This window comes from Pyxicephalus adspersus, chromosome 6 (genome assembly GCF_032062135.1).
Source record: "Pyxicephalus adspersus chromosome 6, UCB_Pads_2.0, whole genome shotgun sequence".
Classification (NCBI taxonomy): domain Eukaryota; kingdom Metazoa; phylum Chordata; class Amphibia; order Anura; family Pyxicephalidae; genus Pyxicephalus; species Pyxicephalus adspersus.
Genome location: NC_092863.1, coordinates 46,278,053 through 46,292,090, shown reverse-complemented (window position 1 = coordinate 46,292,090; position 14,038 = coordinate 46,278,053). Strand labels below are relative to the sequence as shown.

Below are 14,038 nucleotides of genomic sequence, written 5' to 3'. Positions count from 1 at the left end.
TTCCATAGGATCTTTTTTTATGACTAGGAGGGGAGGTCAGCAGGCTTATTGCCCCATATACTATTTACGATGGTCCCAAGCCTATTAAATGTACAGGTTTTACCATTACCCAACTTTTATGTTTTGTTTTATGAACATTAAGGAAAGAATAAGCACTACATTTTAGGATATTGGAGAACCATTTAGAGGATCTTCCCATTGTTTACATTGTCTTTAAAACTATACCTGTTCCGCAGCCCCTTATCTATTCATATTAGCTGCTCCAAGCTGAATCCGATCTCACTCACTATTAGCTCAATATGGATGACAAGCACTCTCTCTGTTTTTAATAAATCTTGTTTAGGGAGACAAAATGACCAGAAACATTCTCCTGTGAGGCCCTGTTATTGGAGTGGGCGCTTGTATAGATGACAACCTCTCGATCTACAGAAACCTTTAAGGGACTTTCGAGACAGCAAATCACTGTAATCAACCACTTAATTAAATCTAATCATTATAAAATGAATTTTTGTTATCCACATTTAAAAAAAATAAAAAGAGGGATCAACAGCTTCAGTATGACTCTCAAGAAAACAAATTAGCAAGGTAAAATGTGTCTATTTCTTAAAGAAAAGTCAGTTGATAGGTTAGTATTACGATCGTTGGAGAATAGACACAGACACCAGTTGATCTATGGAGTTGCAGTTCTGATTTATTTAAAGAAAATGGTGTTATTTATACAAAATTCAGTAGGCAGTAATAAAAAAAATAATTAAAAGGTGAAGTAAACAGTGAACCTTCAGGAATCCAGAGTCATTGATGGCTCGAAAAAATGCATGGGCCTGATATCCATCTCCTCTCACACCCTAGTTTATTAGTCAGTGTTTCTTGTTTATACATTGGTTAAAAGATAAACAAAAGTAACTTAAAGGAACTAAACTCAGAACTGGCCAAAACAAAAAAAAAACCAAAACAAACAGACACCTTTAATCTAGCAGTGCAGTCGAACGGTCTGGAGGTCTTTTCCATTGGGTCCCGCGTCATCCCGGTATCCGTCTTTGGGCCGGCGCTCCAGGTGCCGCCATTTCCTCCTCTTCTTCCTGGTTCATCTTAGTACGTCACCTGAACCAGGTGCAAGATCGGGGGACGTAGTTGGGGAAAAAACTTGCCAATCTCACTGCGCATGTGTGGGATTGGCTTTTTTTTCCCCACAAAAGGGCTCTTTCTGCGCATACCCCAGATGCTCGGGCGGGCACCCAAAGCAATCGAGAACTAGGGGGTGGTGCTGCACCCGAGAGCCCCCCGGGATGCGTGACCTAGGTGTCCTGGGCAGCCTTGCGTTCCCATTCATTCTGAAGTCTGGGTGATTGATAATTAGGGGGCGATGTTGCAAAAAAAAAAAAAACACAGAACTTTTACTTAACATAAAAGGGTCGTCTACCCTTTTATGTAAAATCAAAACTCTGAGTTTAGGTACGCTGTTATGAGATTTACAGGACAATCACTTCTCACAATGCAGTCAGCCTTCCTGATATTTCTCATTGATGATTCTGATATAAAATGGAGGCTACAAAACAAGATGGAGGCAATGACAAAATAATTTCCCTTCTCAGTGCTACAGGAGAATTAAGTATAAGTTAAACAAGTAACTTCTTTACAGGTACATTTTCAACTAATATTAGGCAGGGGAAGAGAGCATTGATCTAATAAGCCTGGCATGTCACTGGAGCCTTTGTACTTTATGGAGAGGGTTATGGTGTTGGGTGAACTAACAATTCCAGTCATTCCTCCAAGTACATCTGCCTCCCAAAAAAAACCTGCACTGTCACATGACATGATCACCACTACTCTGTTTTCCCGCTAGGGGGAGACATTATCCTGAAACGCATCAAGACCCCCGAGCGTTCAAGCAAGGTTGCCATGGTAACATCCACACCCCTGAATGGACAGCCATGTTTGAGGCTGCGCGGCCGGCTTGTTAGTGCGCCTGCGCGGGTTGTAGCTCAGTTACACCGTGTGTCCCGGGCACCGCCGGCGGAGTCTGCTTAGGACACAGATACGAGCTGTGCGTGGAGCGGCAACCATGGCACAGATTTTGCCTATCCGCTTCCAGGAGCATTTCCAGGTAAGCGGACCTCTGTGTGAAAGCTACAGTGAAGGGTTTATGAAGAGGAGAAGAAGAGGGCTCCCTGAGGCGGAATAGCGGATTTTCCTTGGGAGGGGTGATGCTCCATGCAGAGAGGCCTGCACTTTGGGGGCCACCATTGTGTGTAATGAGAAATGATTCAGCAGTTGTCCTTGGGGGTCTGGCTGGCTCCAAGAAGCCGCAGAGCAGGGTGGGGAATGTAGGGTTAATGTGTATTATTTTAGGGAGGGATTAGAAGGCTCCAGTGCCCCCCTGCTGTGTCACAACTAGCTGCAAACTATGCCTGTCACCCATCATATATCAAATGGCAATTTTCAGGCCCATGGTGACAGCTCCTCCTGGAAGTGTCTGATCCCTTGCTGTGTGATTATATGAGGAATGGCATAGCCCAGTGTTGTGCATAGAGAGCCCTATACTGGTCTCCTCCATTTGTTGGGCCTGTATTGGATGTGTGGGAAATGCGGGTACTGCAGATGTGCAGCTCCCCTCCCTCTCTGAGTTATTGATTTCCAGCAGTGGAGGAAGGAGGGGAGCTGTGTGCAGGGGAGGCCGCTTCCTGCCATCCCTGGGTACCAGCGGGGTGGCACAATCACATTCCCTATGTGTCATCATCATTATGAATGACAAAATGCCTCCTGCCATCATTTGCCTTCCCCGTCATAGTGCTACACCCCTGCGTCCTCTGATTTCTAAACCTTGTTGATTTATTTATTCATTTTTATGCAGCGCACATTCATTTAATTTGTTTAAATGTATACATTAGCATCAATAGGTATTTAAAAAAACAAATATTTTTAACCATAAGGATTAGTGTGATAATTTGCCTGCCGTTCAATCATCTCTTGTGGTCATCCAGCAGTGTAGAGGTTAAACCCAAAATTAAAAGAATGTGTTAAAAGAATGGAGCAGGAAGTGCTGACTGCGCTCTCTCCCCCACCTTCCCTCTAATTGAGGGTCTGGGAGTGTCAGGATGGCAGATCTTCCTCCTCCTCTGTACATGGTGGGCACAAAGAGATCTTTAACACTGAAATACATTTACAACCATGTACTGATACCGCATTGTGATGTCGCTACATTTCTTTATACACAGGATCTTGCTATATCATTTTCACAAATTGGGTGTTTGCTACAAATCCAAGGTCATATTGGTGAGGTTTATGGCAGAGTTTTGTATTGGACATCTTGGTACCTTTTAGGTTTGATGGATTCCAGAAAAATTACACCTGCTGTGATGAAGTCAGGTTGTGTGGTAGAAGCAGCACATCATCTGAGCATTCCTTTATATATGTCAGATATTTTCATGCAATGCTGTTCTTGCATTGTTTTACTAATATTAATACACAGTATTTATATAGCGCCATCATATTACGCAGCGCTGCACAAAGTCCATAGTTACGTCACTAACTGTCCCTCAAAGGGGCTCACAATCTAATGTCCCTACCATAGTCACATGTCTTTATTACAGTTTGTAAGGTCAATTTTTTGGAGGGACGCCAAGTAACCTAACTGGATGTTTTTGGAATGTGGGAGGAAACCGGAGTAGCCGGAGAAAACCCACGCAGACATGGGGAGAACCTGCAAACTCCACCCAGATAATGTCCTGGCAAAGATTTAAACCTGGGACCCAGCACTGCAAAGACCAGAGTGCTAACCACTGCGCCACCGTGCTGCCCATGCTATAGGTCTGGTTCTAGGTCTACAATGGATATAGATAATAAAATCCTGAAGATCTGTAAATTATAGTGGTACATTGAGTGAGAAAAGGGCTTTAGTGAGCTGATTGTTGTAGCCAAGTGGAAAGTAATTGGCAAATAATTGCTTTGTTTAGGGCATGTTACCATGCATTGCACACTGTCACTGGTAAAAATTGGATTTAGGTAATTTGATTTAGTCAGTGCAGATATAGTGCTGTGTGATCCTTTTGTAAATGTAAGTAAACATTAAAATGTTCATCTCAAAATGTTTCCCCAGACCCTCTTTCTTTTTTTTAAGACATGTAGTTGCCACAATGCTTACATTTATGATCTGGAAAAGACTAGATGGTTTTTAATGCATATGTCAGCAATTTTTTCTTCTTCCCTACATTCTTAGAATTCCTGGCATGCCCTGCTCATATAAATCCAAATACTTAACATGCATACACATAATACACATATTAAATATATGAACATCATTGCTTTAAGGGCTAGTTCACACTTGCAGGAAAAAAAAGCAGCTTTTACCACTTCCGGGCAAAAACTGGCAACTGCAAGGCTCCCTGGGGTGGTAGCTGGAGGTAACTACTTGACTTTTATTTTTTTTAACTTTTCTCCCACTTCCAATCCTTTAGAATGCTTGAACACAAAAGTAATAAAAAAAATCAGCTTCACTTGTGGGGGATTTACCCTATTCATTCCAGTATTCTTTTTTGAGGGGCCAGTACTACTTTCTACTAATTCTGCAGTGTAGGGATGTGGAAAATCGAAAGAGGAAAGGAGAAGAGGAACTTGGTGGAATTTGCATCGTTTATTAGTTTTATGGGGCAGCACATTGGCTCAGTGGTTAGCATTCTGGCCTTTGCAACGCTAGGTCCCAGGTTCAAATCCCGTCCAGGACACTATCTACATGGATCTTGCAGGTCCTCCCTATGTTGTGTGGATTTGCCCCGGGTACTCCGGTTTCCTCCCAAATTCCAAAAACATGTAGTTAGGTTTATTGGCTTACCTTACCCCAAAATTGACCTTAGACTGCATAAAAGACATTAGATTGTAAGCCACTTTGAGGAACAGCTGACATTAACTATGGACTTTATAAAGTGCTGTGTATTATATCAGCGGTATATAAATACTGTGTAATAATACAGTATTGTTGGTTCTGTATATTGAGAGAAATTTCTCATCCCCATAATGTTTAGAATTACTTTACATGTACAGGATTTTAGAAAGAATTAGTTTTGTTCATGGATTAGAGGCATGGCTGATATGTTCTATAAATAAAATATTTACCTTTTTATAATGTTGCTTTTTTTTTGATTTGTCTTTGTATGTTACTTTTTTTTTTCTTCATGGGTCTTTGACTTTCAACCTTCTCCTTGACTCATTTACATTTTATGATATAGGAGGGAGAGACCACATTGTATGGGGGGATATTAAGATTTGCTGGTATTGCAGCAAATATAGGTTCCTTTCCTATTTGTAAATGAATAAGGGACAGCATTAAGGATCACTATTGTAGACTATGCAGTTTTGTGTATGTGTATTTACATATAAAACCAGAAAAGAATTTCAAAAGTCTTTGTAGAACTGACATTCAAGTCGTTGCTGAGAAGCTTCACCAAGCAATTGTAGCATATGCTGTTGATGAATATGCAGGCCCAGATGGCCCTTCCTTATCTTTTTACAAACACTGCCTTCTTTTACCCTTTATTTCCTAAAAACCTGCAGTTTATTCCCTGGAGACTGCCCTCTTACTAATGCCCCCACACTCACGTCACAGTTTTGATGAAACCTAGGACACTTTACCAATTTCATAACCTATTTATCCCCTGAAACAATACCAAACATTATTCATATGCCAAACAGACTTACTAATGGACTAACCAGCAAACACCAGAAACACTTTTAATATCTGTCACTGGAGCTCCGTTCTCTTGCCATGCTTAAAAAAAATAAAATAAAATAAATCCCACCGTAGGTGACATGCCGATAATAAATATTAAACACTTCAGTACAGCTGGCAACAAAATCTCTGTGTCCCCTCTAGAACAGGAGGTCTTCTGGAGAAAACCCCTTAGCTAAATTGGGTAGACATTAAAAGGGTCCCAAAATCTTCTGTTCTTTGACTTCTGGAGTAAAAATGCAATTTATTCTCTTCCTGCAAACACTTCTAAAGCTGGGTACACATCTTTCACGATCCTTTCCAACGACTAAGCACTGCACGTAGCATGAACGAGTGCTGCACATACAGCACCATTCTGCTCTATGCAGAGGGGAGGGGGAGAACGTCGGAGCGGCACCTCGCTGCACGCTCTCCCCCTTCTCTTGCAATAGGATTGTTCGTCGTCCGTGGATCTGCTAGGATGGTCGATCGGACGATGGATGATGGGCGCTTTCAACATCTTTACATACGCCAGATTCTCGTCCAATATCGGCCGAGAACCATTGGACGTGTGTACATAGCTGAACACCTAAGTACTTCTTGAAAAGCCTGCTGAAGCTAGCGGTTGCCCCAAAAGGGACAGGTTCCTGTCTGGCACTTGTCCTATGTCTATCATCTTCTTGTAGCTGACATTCTCCAAACCTTTGTCCATTAAAAAATTGGAAATAGACCTAAGTAAGCTGATCAGCAAAAAGAACACTTTTATGCTATTGGTTACTATAGGTAAAAAATACTAAGAAATACGTTACAAAATTTTTAGGCGGTCACTTCATCACTCTTGAAATGTATATACCCTCATAAGGAAAATTAATGAACAATCTACAAGCCAATATAAAAAAATATGATGTGTGGAATAACTCCTTTGAAAGTTGTAAAGACATTGGTAATAAAAGCTTTCCTTGCATGCAACAAAGAGTGTTGTAACATACTGTTGCCAAATATCTTTCTCCTATTAACACAGAAAAACTATATGTCATAGTTGTTACATTACAAAATGCATCTGTCAATAATTTATTCACACATACTTGTAATGTAACCAGTATATCACAATGTACAGTAGCATTTTGTAACATTCTGCTTTTTTTTTAAATAAAAATAGTTATTGAGCTCTGGGTGACAGGCTGAGAACTGCATTGTGGGAGGGCAGCAGCATCAATATGCATCAGGCAGACAGGTGGAAGTATTTCTTTAGGGCCAATTGAAGTCTGCTTCCTTGAGGTGTATTAATGAGCTCGCATTAACATTCAGGCAGCTCTTTTAGTTGAATGGACTGCCAAAGCCAAAATCAGACCGGCACTTTTTTTCCAATGCAAGTTGTTAGACATATAGCAAAGGTGGCCTTCTGGATAGCAACTAACCTTACTGCTACCTCCTGCCCCCATGCTCTCCTATTGAGAACATCACTAATATTTTTTGCACACTGCAATAAAATGCATATATAGAGATATGACTTTTTTATTTACTTTTTTCCTGGTGGTGACATTTCCCTTAAACTTTGTAATTTCTATCAGGAAAAATAAGGCAAATCCCACTGCTAGACAACAGACAGCAATAAAAAGCAAAAGTATCAACCATTTTCTCATTCGATTTAAAGTAAATGAAAAAATGGTTTAGGATATATTTTAGTTTAAGTTGATAATTAAACCTAACATACTACCAGTGTCAGTAGGGCATATATATTCAAATCCTGTTATTTTTAGGAAATTAGGTACTTCGGTAGGCTGAATTCACACAAAGCAGCCATGCATTTCAGTGCCACTACCCATGCATGAAGGGTGTAAAAAGGTGAGTAGCAGGAGCAGACAGAAGATGGGTGCTGTTTATCATAATATAGGGCTGATTCCTGTTAAACTTCAACAGTGTCATCAGTCCCTGGCAGTCCTTTCTGTCTATTCTACTAGTCCCCATAAGTACCCTGAGGCTGCACTGCTGTGTACAGGTGTCTGAAACCTCCCAACAGGGAACACATAAATAATGCTGTTTTTGGACACCACCCACCGCTGCTTAAAAAGGATCCAATACTAATCCTCACAATTTTTACAGTTCAGTTAAAATTCAGAAAAACAGTATTTTGAAGAAGAAAACTTATGTAATAAAATATCAAATTGCCATAATTATAATAATAATTTTGGGAAATAATCATCATAACTTGGTGATTACTTTCCTAACAAAGAGCTTGCTCAGGTAAACGCATTGCTAAACACTGCAAAGGATGGATGGACAAACCACTAAAGGTGTCCTGTGATATCTGGCATGTTGTTAACAAAAGATCCTTTACTAACCTGTAAATTGTAAGGTCCAGCACATTCCACATACTAATAATCTACATTTAATCTCCTGGCCGGTTCATTTCTGTCTGGATTTAATGTCTAAAAGTGGTACATTGTTTTTCATGAAAATTTATTTTACAGTATAATAAAATTGTATGAGTATAATAAAGTTTGAAACCCAAAATCATGTCAAAATAATGAATAAAAAAAAAATTGTTAAAATTATTTTTAAAACCTTTTTAAATAAATATTATACTATTATATTATACTGTAAAATAAATTTTCATGAAAGACCATGTACTGCTTTTAGACATATAAATCCACTGTATTGCATTCAGTACAGTTATTTTGTATTGAATGCAATACAAAATAATTTGAAATTCCCGCCACTCCCCCAACGCAACGGCCACATCTACCAATGTCCTTGGGAACTCCCAGTGACTCATCAGATGCAGAGGACGCCGTCCGGAGGATGCAAGAGGACGGGGATCGCGAAGAAGGATGCTGGCGGACCAGTTGAGGCTTATTTGCTATTGTTTTTCATTGTTTTAGCTACCCCGCTTTCAACATCTTTTTTTTTTTTTTTTTTTTTTTTACCCTGAGCCACACTCTGGGTTATTGCTCTGCAGGTTAAAATGCTTCAACATATTTCATTGCACTGTACATTAGAGTTGTTCTCTCAGACTGAGATCTGAAAAAAATTGGCAGGCAAGGCAACAGCCTAACTCATGTCATATTCCACAACCCATTCATGAACATTTTTTGCATTTTAGTGGCTTGCAAACTGACTATTAAATTAGGGGAACACCTTATGCATGAACCTAGTCTGCAACATCCTATAGGTAGGTGTTTCATGTCTGAGTTAATAATACAAACTCTCAGTCCAATCCAGGCTTCAGCAGGCTCATCTAGGGCACTTGTTTTATAGCGCCTAAGAAATCAGTTTGATTGGTCATACTGATACAAACATTCTTTTCTTTAGTAATCAAACTGTTTAATTCTGCCTAAAGAAAACAATTGCACAAATTCCTTCAACATGTATATCCCTTTCCTGGAGGGGGTAGTAAAAGTATTTACTGCTAGCACCACTGCCTGAAACCCATAACTATATTATCCCTTCCACTGAACATCTGAAATAATAATTCATGTCAGAGGTCCTGTGCCTTGAGCCAGCAAAGATGTGTTGCATCACACAGCCTAAAGGACTTCTGTAGATTTGTAATGTTTACCAATGTTTGTAGTGCCTCTTGAATCCAGGCCAGCCAATTCCCATGTAACCTAATTATGTGGTATGTGTGACATTTTAAGCTGCATTGCATTATGTTTTTCATTTCAGTTGGATATAGCAGGATTTATTGAGGTGTGTCTGCATTGCAGACCCTTAGCTACAACCAGTATTTGAGGTTGGAAATCTGTGACTTATGGTCTGTTGGAGCTTTTTACATAATGGTTTGTAAAGGCATACCGGACTCTGTGGTCTGATGTGACAGTCACACTATTGTACTGCATCTCTACCTCGACACCACAGTGCCAGATGCTTAATGTAATGATAAAACATTTCATAACTAAACCTAATATATAATTGCCTTGTTTGATTGCCTTTAATTCTAATAAATTCTTACACAGAGTTTTGAGGAAATGAGCGGGGGTCTTCAAGGCTTTAAGTGTGAAAGCTGTACAATAAAATATGCATTATGGATGCAAAGGTTTATTACAAAGTAGTAAATAAGTTCCTCAAGTCCTCTTTTTGTTATATTTGTATTTTGTAGTTTAGACTTTTGCAGAACTTTCCCTGCTTTGGCATATTTCACATTCATAATGTATCACAGTGTTTTAGGAAGCAGATATTTACTCTACAAAAGTCTTCAGAGTAATCCCAGCTGTGAATACAAGACCCTAATGCAGCAGATTGCCTTATATTGATTCAGTAAGCAGATTTTTAACTGGCCTCCTTGAGCTATGGGCACTTTGGAAATCATTGGCAATAAGTGTTGCTGATAATTATCTGGGGAACGCATTTTTTGTTGAGTTAGATCTTACACTTGTTTTTTTTACTACATTTTGGGTGGTAAATCCAGAAATTACCCCAGTTTTTCGCTATGACATCCAGTTTTCACGATACAGGATACCCTCCATTTTTGTCAAAAAACATACAATTTTACATACACTTAAAAAATAAATAACTTGAATGTACTGTTTATTTAATTTTCTTATGTTCATACAAAGGATTTATTGTTACTCTAACATTTTTTTTACAGTAAAAAATTTGAAATTTAATTGGCTAAGCCGTTAAGGTAAAAATTTACGCTTGTAGCTTTTCCTGGAGTGTTCAGTGTTAGGACAATCCCGCCGGATGCTCCAACAATAGTCAGCCATCATATGTACACCCCATCTATCCTGATACCGTCCTTCCATGACCTTCAGATCTTGGTGGAATCTTTCACTTTGCTCATCACTGACTGCACCAAGATTTTCTAGGAAGTAAGAAAGATGGCCATGCAGAAAAAGCACCTTGATGCTCATATTGCAACCAAGCATTTTGTAGCTCTCCCAAGAGTTTCTGGACAATTTCTGTGTAATTATTTGCTTGTGTGTTTCCAAGTAAGTCCTTGACAATGGCTTTGAATGATAACTAAGCATTCTTTTCGACTTCTGACATTGTCCTAATGAAATTATTATTATTATTATTATTATTATTAAACAGGATTTATATAGCGCCAACATATTACGCAGCGCTGTACATTAAATAGGGATAGCAAATGACAGACTAATACAGACAGTGATACAGGAGGAGAGGACCCTGCCCCGAAGAGCTTACAATCTAGTAGGTGGGGAATGTACATCTTTGATAAGCTGCTGAATCTGTGGACCATCAAACACACAGCCTTTATTTTTTTCAAATGACAGACTAGGAAATGCCAAAATGAGGTACTTGAAACAGTCTCCTTTAGTTGGCAAAGCTTTAACTAACTGCTTCATCAGACCCAGTTTCATGTGCAGAGGCAGGAATATATTATTCTTTCTATCAACAAGTGGCTCATGTAGAATGTTTGGATCACCTGGTTTTAGGGCAGATCTCGGGGGCCAATTTCTTTCCATCCAATGCCTCTCACGAGCTCTGCTGTCCCACATGCACAGATAACAGGGATACTTGGTGTATCCGTGTTGCTGACCAAGAAGGAAGCATACCATTTTAAGGACATCTTGGTGATATTGCAACAACTCAATGACTCTCTTTATGTATGCATATTCTTCACAAAGAGAAACTAAATGACCAGTTGGGATTGACCCAAAAATATTGCCATTGTGAAGGAGGACACACTTTAAGCTCTGCTTTGAGCTATCGATAAATAGTTGCCATTCAATTGAGTTATAGATTGGCATTACCAATTCCTCCATTAAACAAGGTATGCTGCAGAGATGCAATTTCTCTGGTTCGAAAGTACGATATCTCCATTCTTTTTTCAAGTAAGTTTTTCTAACACAGTCTTGATGCTAGGAGTTCTGAAGCCTTCTTCGATAGTCCCAAATCATGTGCAAAATCACTCAACTCATGCTGATCGAATCCCTTACAGAGTCCTCTTCAATTTCAAACTCTTCATCATTGTTTTCACCTAGTTCATCACCATAATCATGTTCTTCAAGAGAGGGTAGTGTAACGAAAACCGGCACTGGGATTTCATCTGAATGAGCCACTGGGAGTATAGCTGATGGTAGACTAGAATACTCTATGTTAAATTTATTTTTCTTGGTATATCCTGAAGTTTTCATCATACAAAAGTACCAGTCACTGAAATGATCTCCTGACTCTCGCCAAACCATAGGTATACCAAAATGCATCTTATCACGTGCTCCCTTTGTCCACTTCCATAAACCCTCAACACACTGTTTGCACACCTTATGAGGGGCCCAAAAGTTATCTTGATCACCAAGTTTAACTTTGAAATATGCTAAATAGGTTTGCCGTACAAATGTGCTGATGTTCGCCCTTTGACTGGGAATGGTGAATCAGGGTTGTTTAGGCACTTACAACGAGAAACAGCAGAGCCAGACATGATCTGAAAGAAAGGAAATACGTGTGAAAGTAGAAAATAAATTTTGCTTATTCACTACGTAGAGCAGCGCACAACCTCTGACCACACTGTCTTGCGTGTAATTGAATAGCCTATACAAATCCACACTACAGTTATCGCATTAATATAAGCGGTAGAAGACAACTTAACTGCACTTTCAGAATCCGCATACCTTTATTAGTGTACATAAGCCTAAAAACTTGTCAACAAAAACATTGTTTAAATTTGTTTCCCAGTGTAATGAGAGTTTACATTGGAGACAGTGTACTGTGTTAAAATACTTAGTGGATTATTTCACTATTGGGATCTTTTTGCAGTTTAAGGTTAAGCTAATGTACAGCTAAAGGCTCATAAAGTAGTGCAAGCCTCATAAAGTAAAGAAAAAGTAAAGTAAAGAAATTTATTTTTTCCTCCTTGAAAGAGCCAAATCTTTTTTTCATATGTGTCCCACACGCTTCCCTTCCAAGTCACTGCAGCTCTTTGTGAGAGTTGTGCTGTTGATCCAGCAGTGTTCAGGACAAGGTTTGGCTAACTGCAGATTGTCAAGCTATGGGCTTTTGCACCAGAAATGATAATGTTGATATCTCTGCCTCCTGGAACATTTATTTTTATCCTATTGTAGGACAAGCTGGCACAGCCTTTATGAAAGTTTTCCTCTCTGGATTCAGTAGTAATGGAGCAGTGGTTTTACTCCATCAAGAGAATATGTTTTAGGTTCATCTCAACAGGTGTTTTCAGGACTTTGTAGACAAACTATTTTTTTTTTTTATGGAAGGTCACGGTTCTAGTTGCGTGTTCTTGATTTTGACGTGGGGGGGGGGGGGTTAGGCATTATGGCATTAGCCATTGTGCCCTTTTTGTGGGCAGGCACAGTGTTGTGTTTTGCCCCCCATCATAAAGCTGTCGATTTGCAACAAGCACTGAGACTATGGTATTTGACAATTAAATAACAGTAGGTGGTGCCAAGTAATGTAAGGGCCGTATATCCAAGGAAGCCCACAAAGGCACAAGGCTAAAACCATGCTGCACCCCTCCCCCCCCATTTTTTAATTTGTATGTTTGTTTTTTTTTCCCATCAAACACAGAGTAACTATAAAAAAAAAAAAAAAAAAAAAAAAGAAAAACAAGAGCAAAGATTAAGATAACAAAAGAAAAACTGTGGCAGCAACAATAAATTACATGTCGTACAACTTTAAGCTTAATGTACTTAGCACAGCCAAAAACAATATATTACAAGGCAGTTCCATTACAGATAAAATAAATTCTTGAGCCATGTATGGGTTAGTTTACAATAATATTTAGACATTAGTAACTGAAGTAGACGGCACCTTCATTCTTTCATGAGTCCTTCATAAACTGCTGGTCAGTGTGAAGACTGTTGTGTTCTTTGGAGTATTCTGCTGCAGAGAACACCTTGTCATAACGAGATGTCAGTCATGTTACATAAATGTGACTGAAGGAGAGATGCAGTCTTCAGACAACAGAAAAGTTTACCCTCTTTTAATTCTAAGGTTTCCTGTATCAAGTCATAAAGAAAAACAAAATAAATAATTCCGTCCTTATAATTTTCAAAAATTATTGCAACCTCAGGTGTAAAACACACAACACAATCCTCCATCATTATTTACCAATTTACACCCCACGATGCAAAAAAGCTTGTCAAGCCACTCTTGCCATCAATAACTTGAGTACTCATTTTCTGTATGACTTTCTCAACATATAGAAAATGTTCATACAATATTTCTTCCGTTCATTGTATCCTTGCTCAAGAATCACAAAAAAATATTTTGTTGTAGCTTACTGAAGGCTTCATTCTTTTTCCTAATTTTTGCCTTGGTAATCATGACTCACTTCCTGTCTTAAAGGTGACAATGCGTACGTACTGTACTGTATCTAGAGATCCCTCCTGAGGTGGGAAGTGTGATCAAACAATT

The 14,038-nt window shown here is 39.2% G+C and overlaps 1 protein-coding gene across 1 annotated transcript in view; it reads left to right on the top strand.

The window, feature by feature from the left end:
- The first annotated feature begins 1,953 nt into the window (after positions 1–1,953).
- LOC140333749 (clathrin heavy chain 1-like) overlaps positions 1,954–14,038 on the top strand; it is a 58,076-nt gene continuing 45,991 nt past the window's right edge. The window contains exon 1 of the mRNA XM_072415629.1: positions 1,954–2,104. Within this exon, the coding sequence (XP_072271730.1) occupies positions 2,063–2,104 (42 nt within the window). The 5' untranslated portion in view covers positions 1,954–2,062. The remainder of the gene's footprint in view (positions 2,105–14,038) is intronic.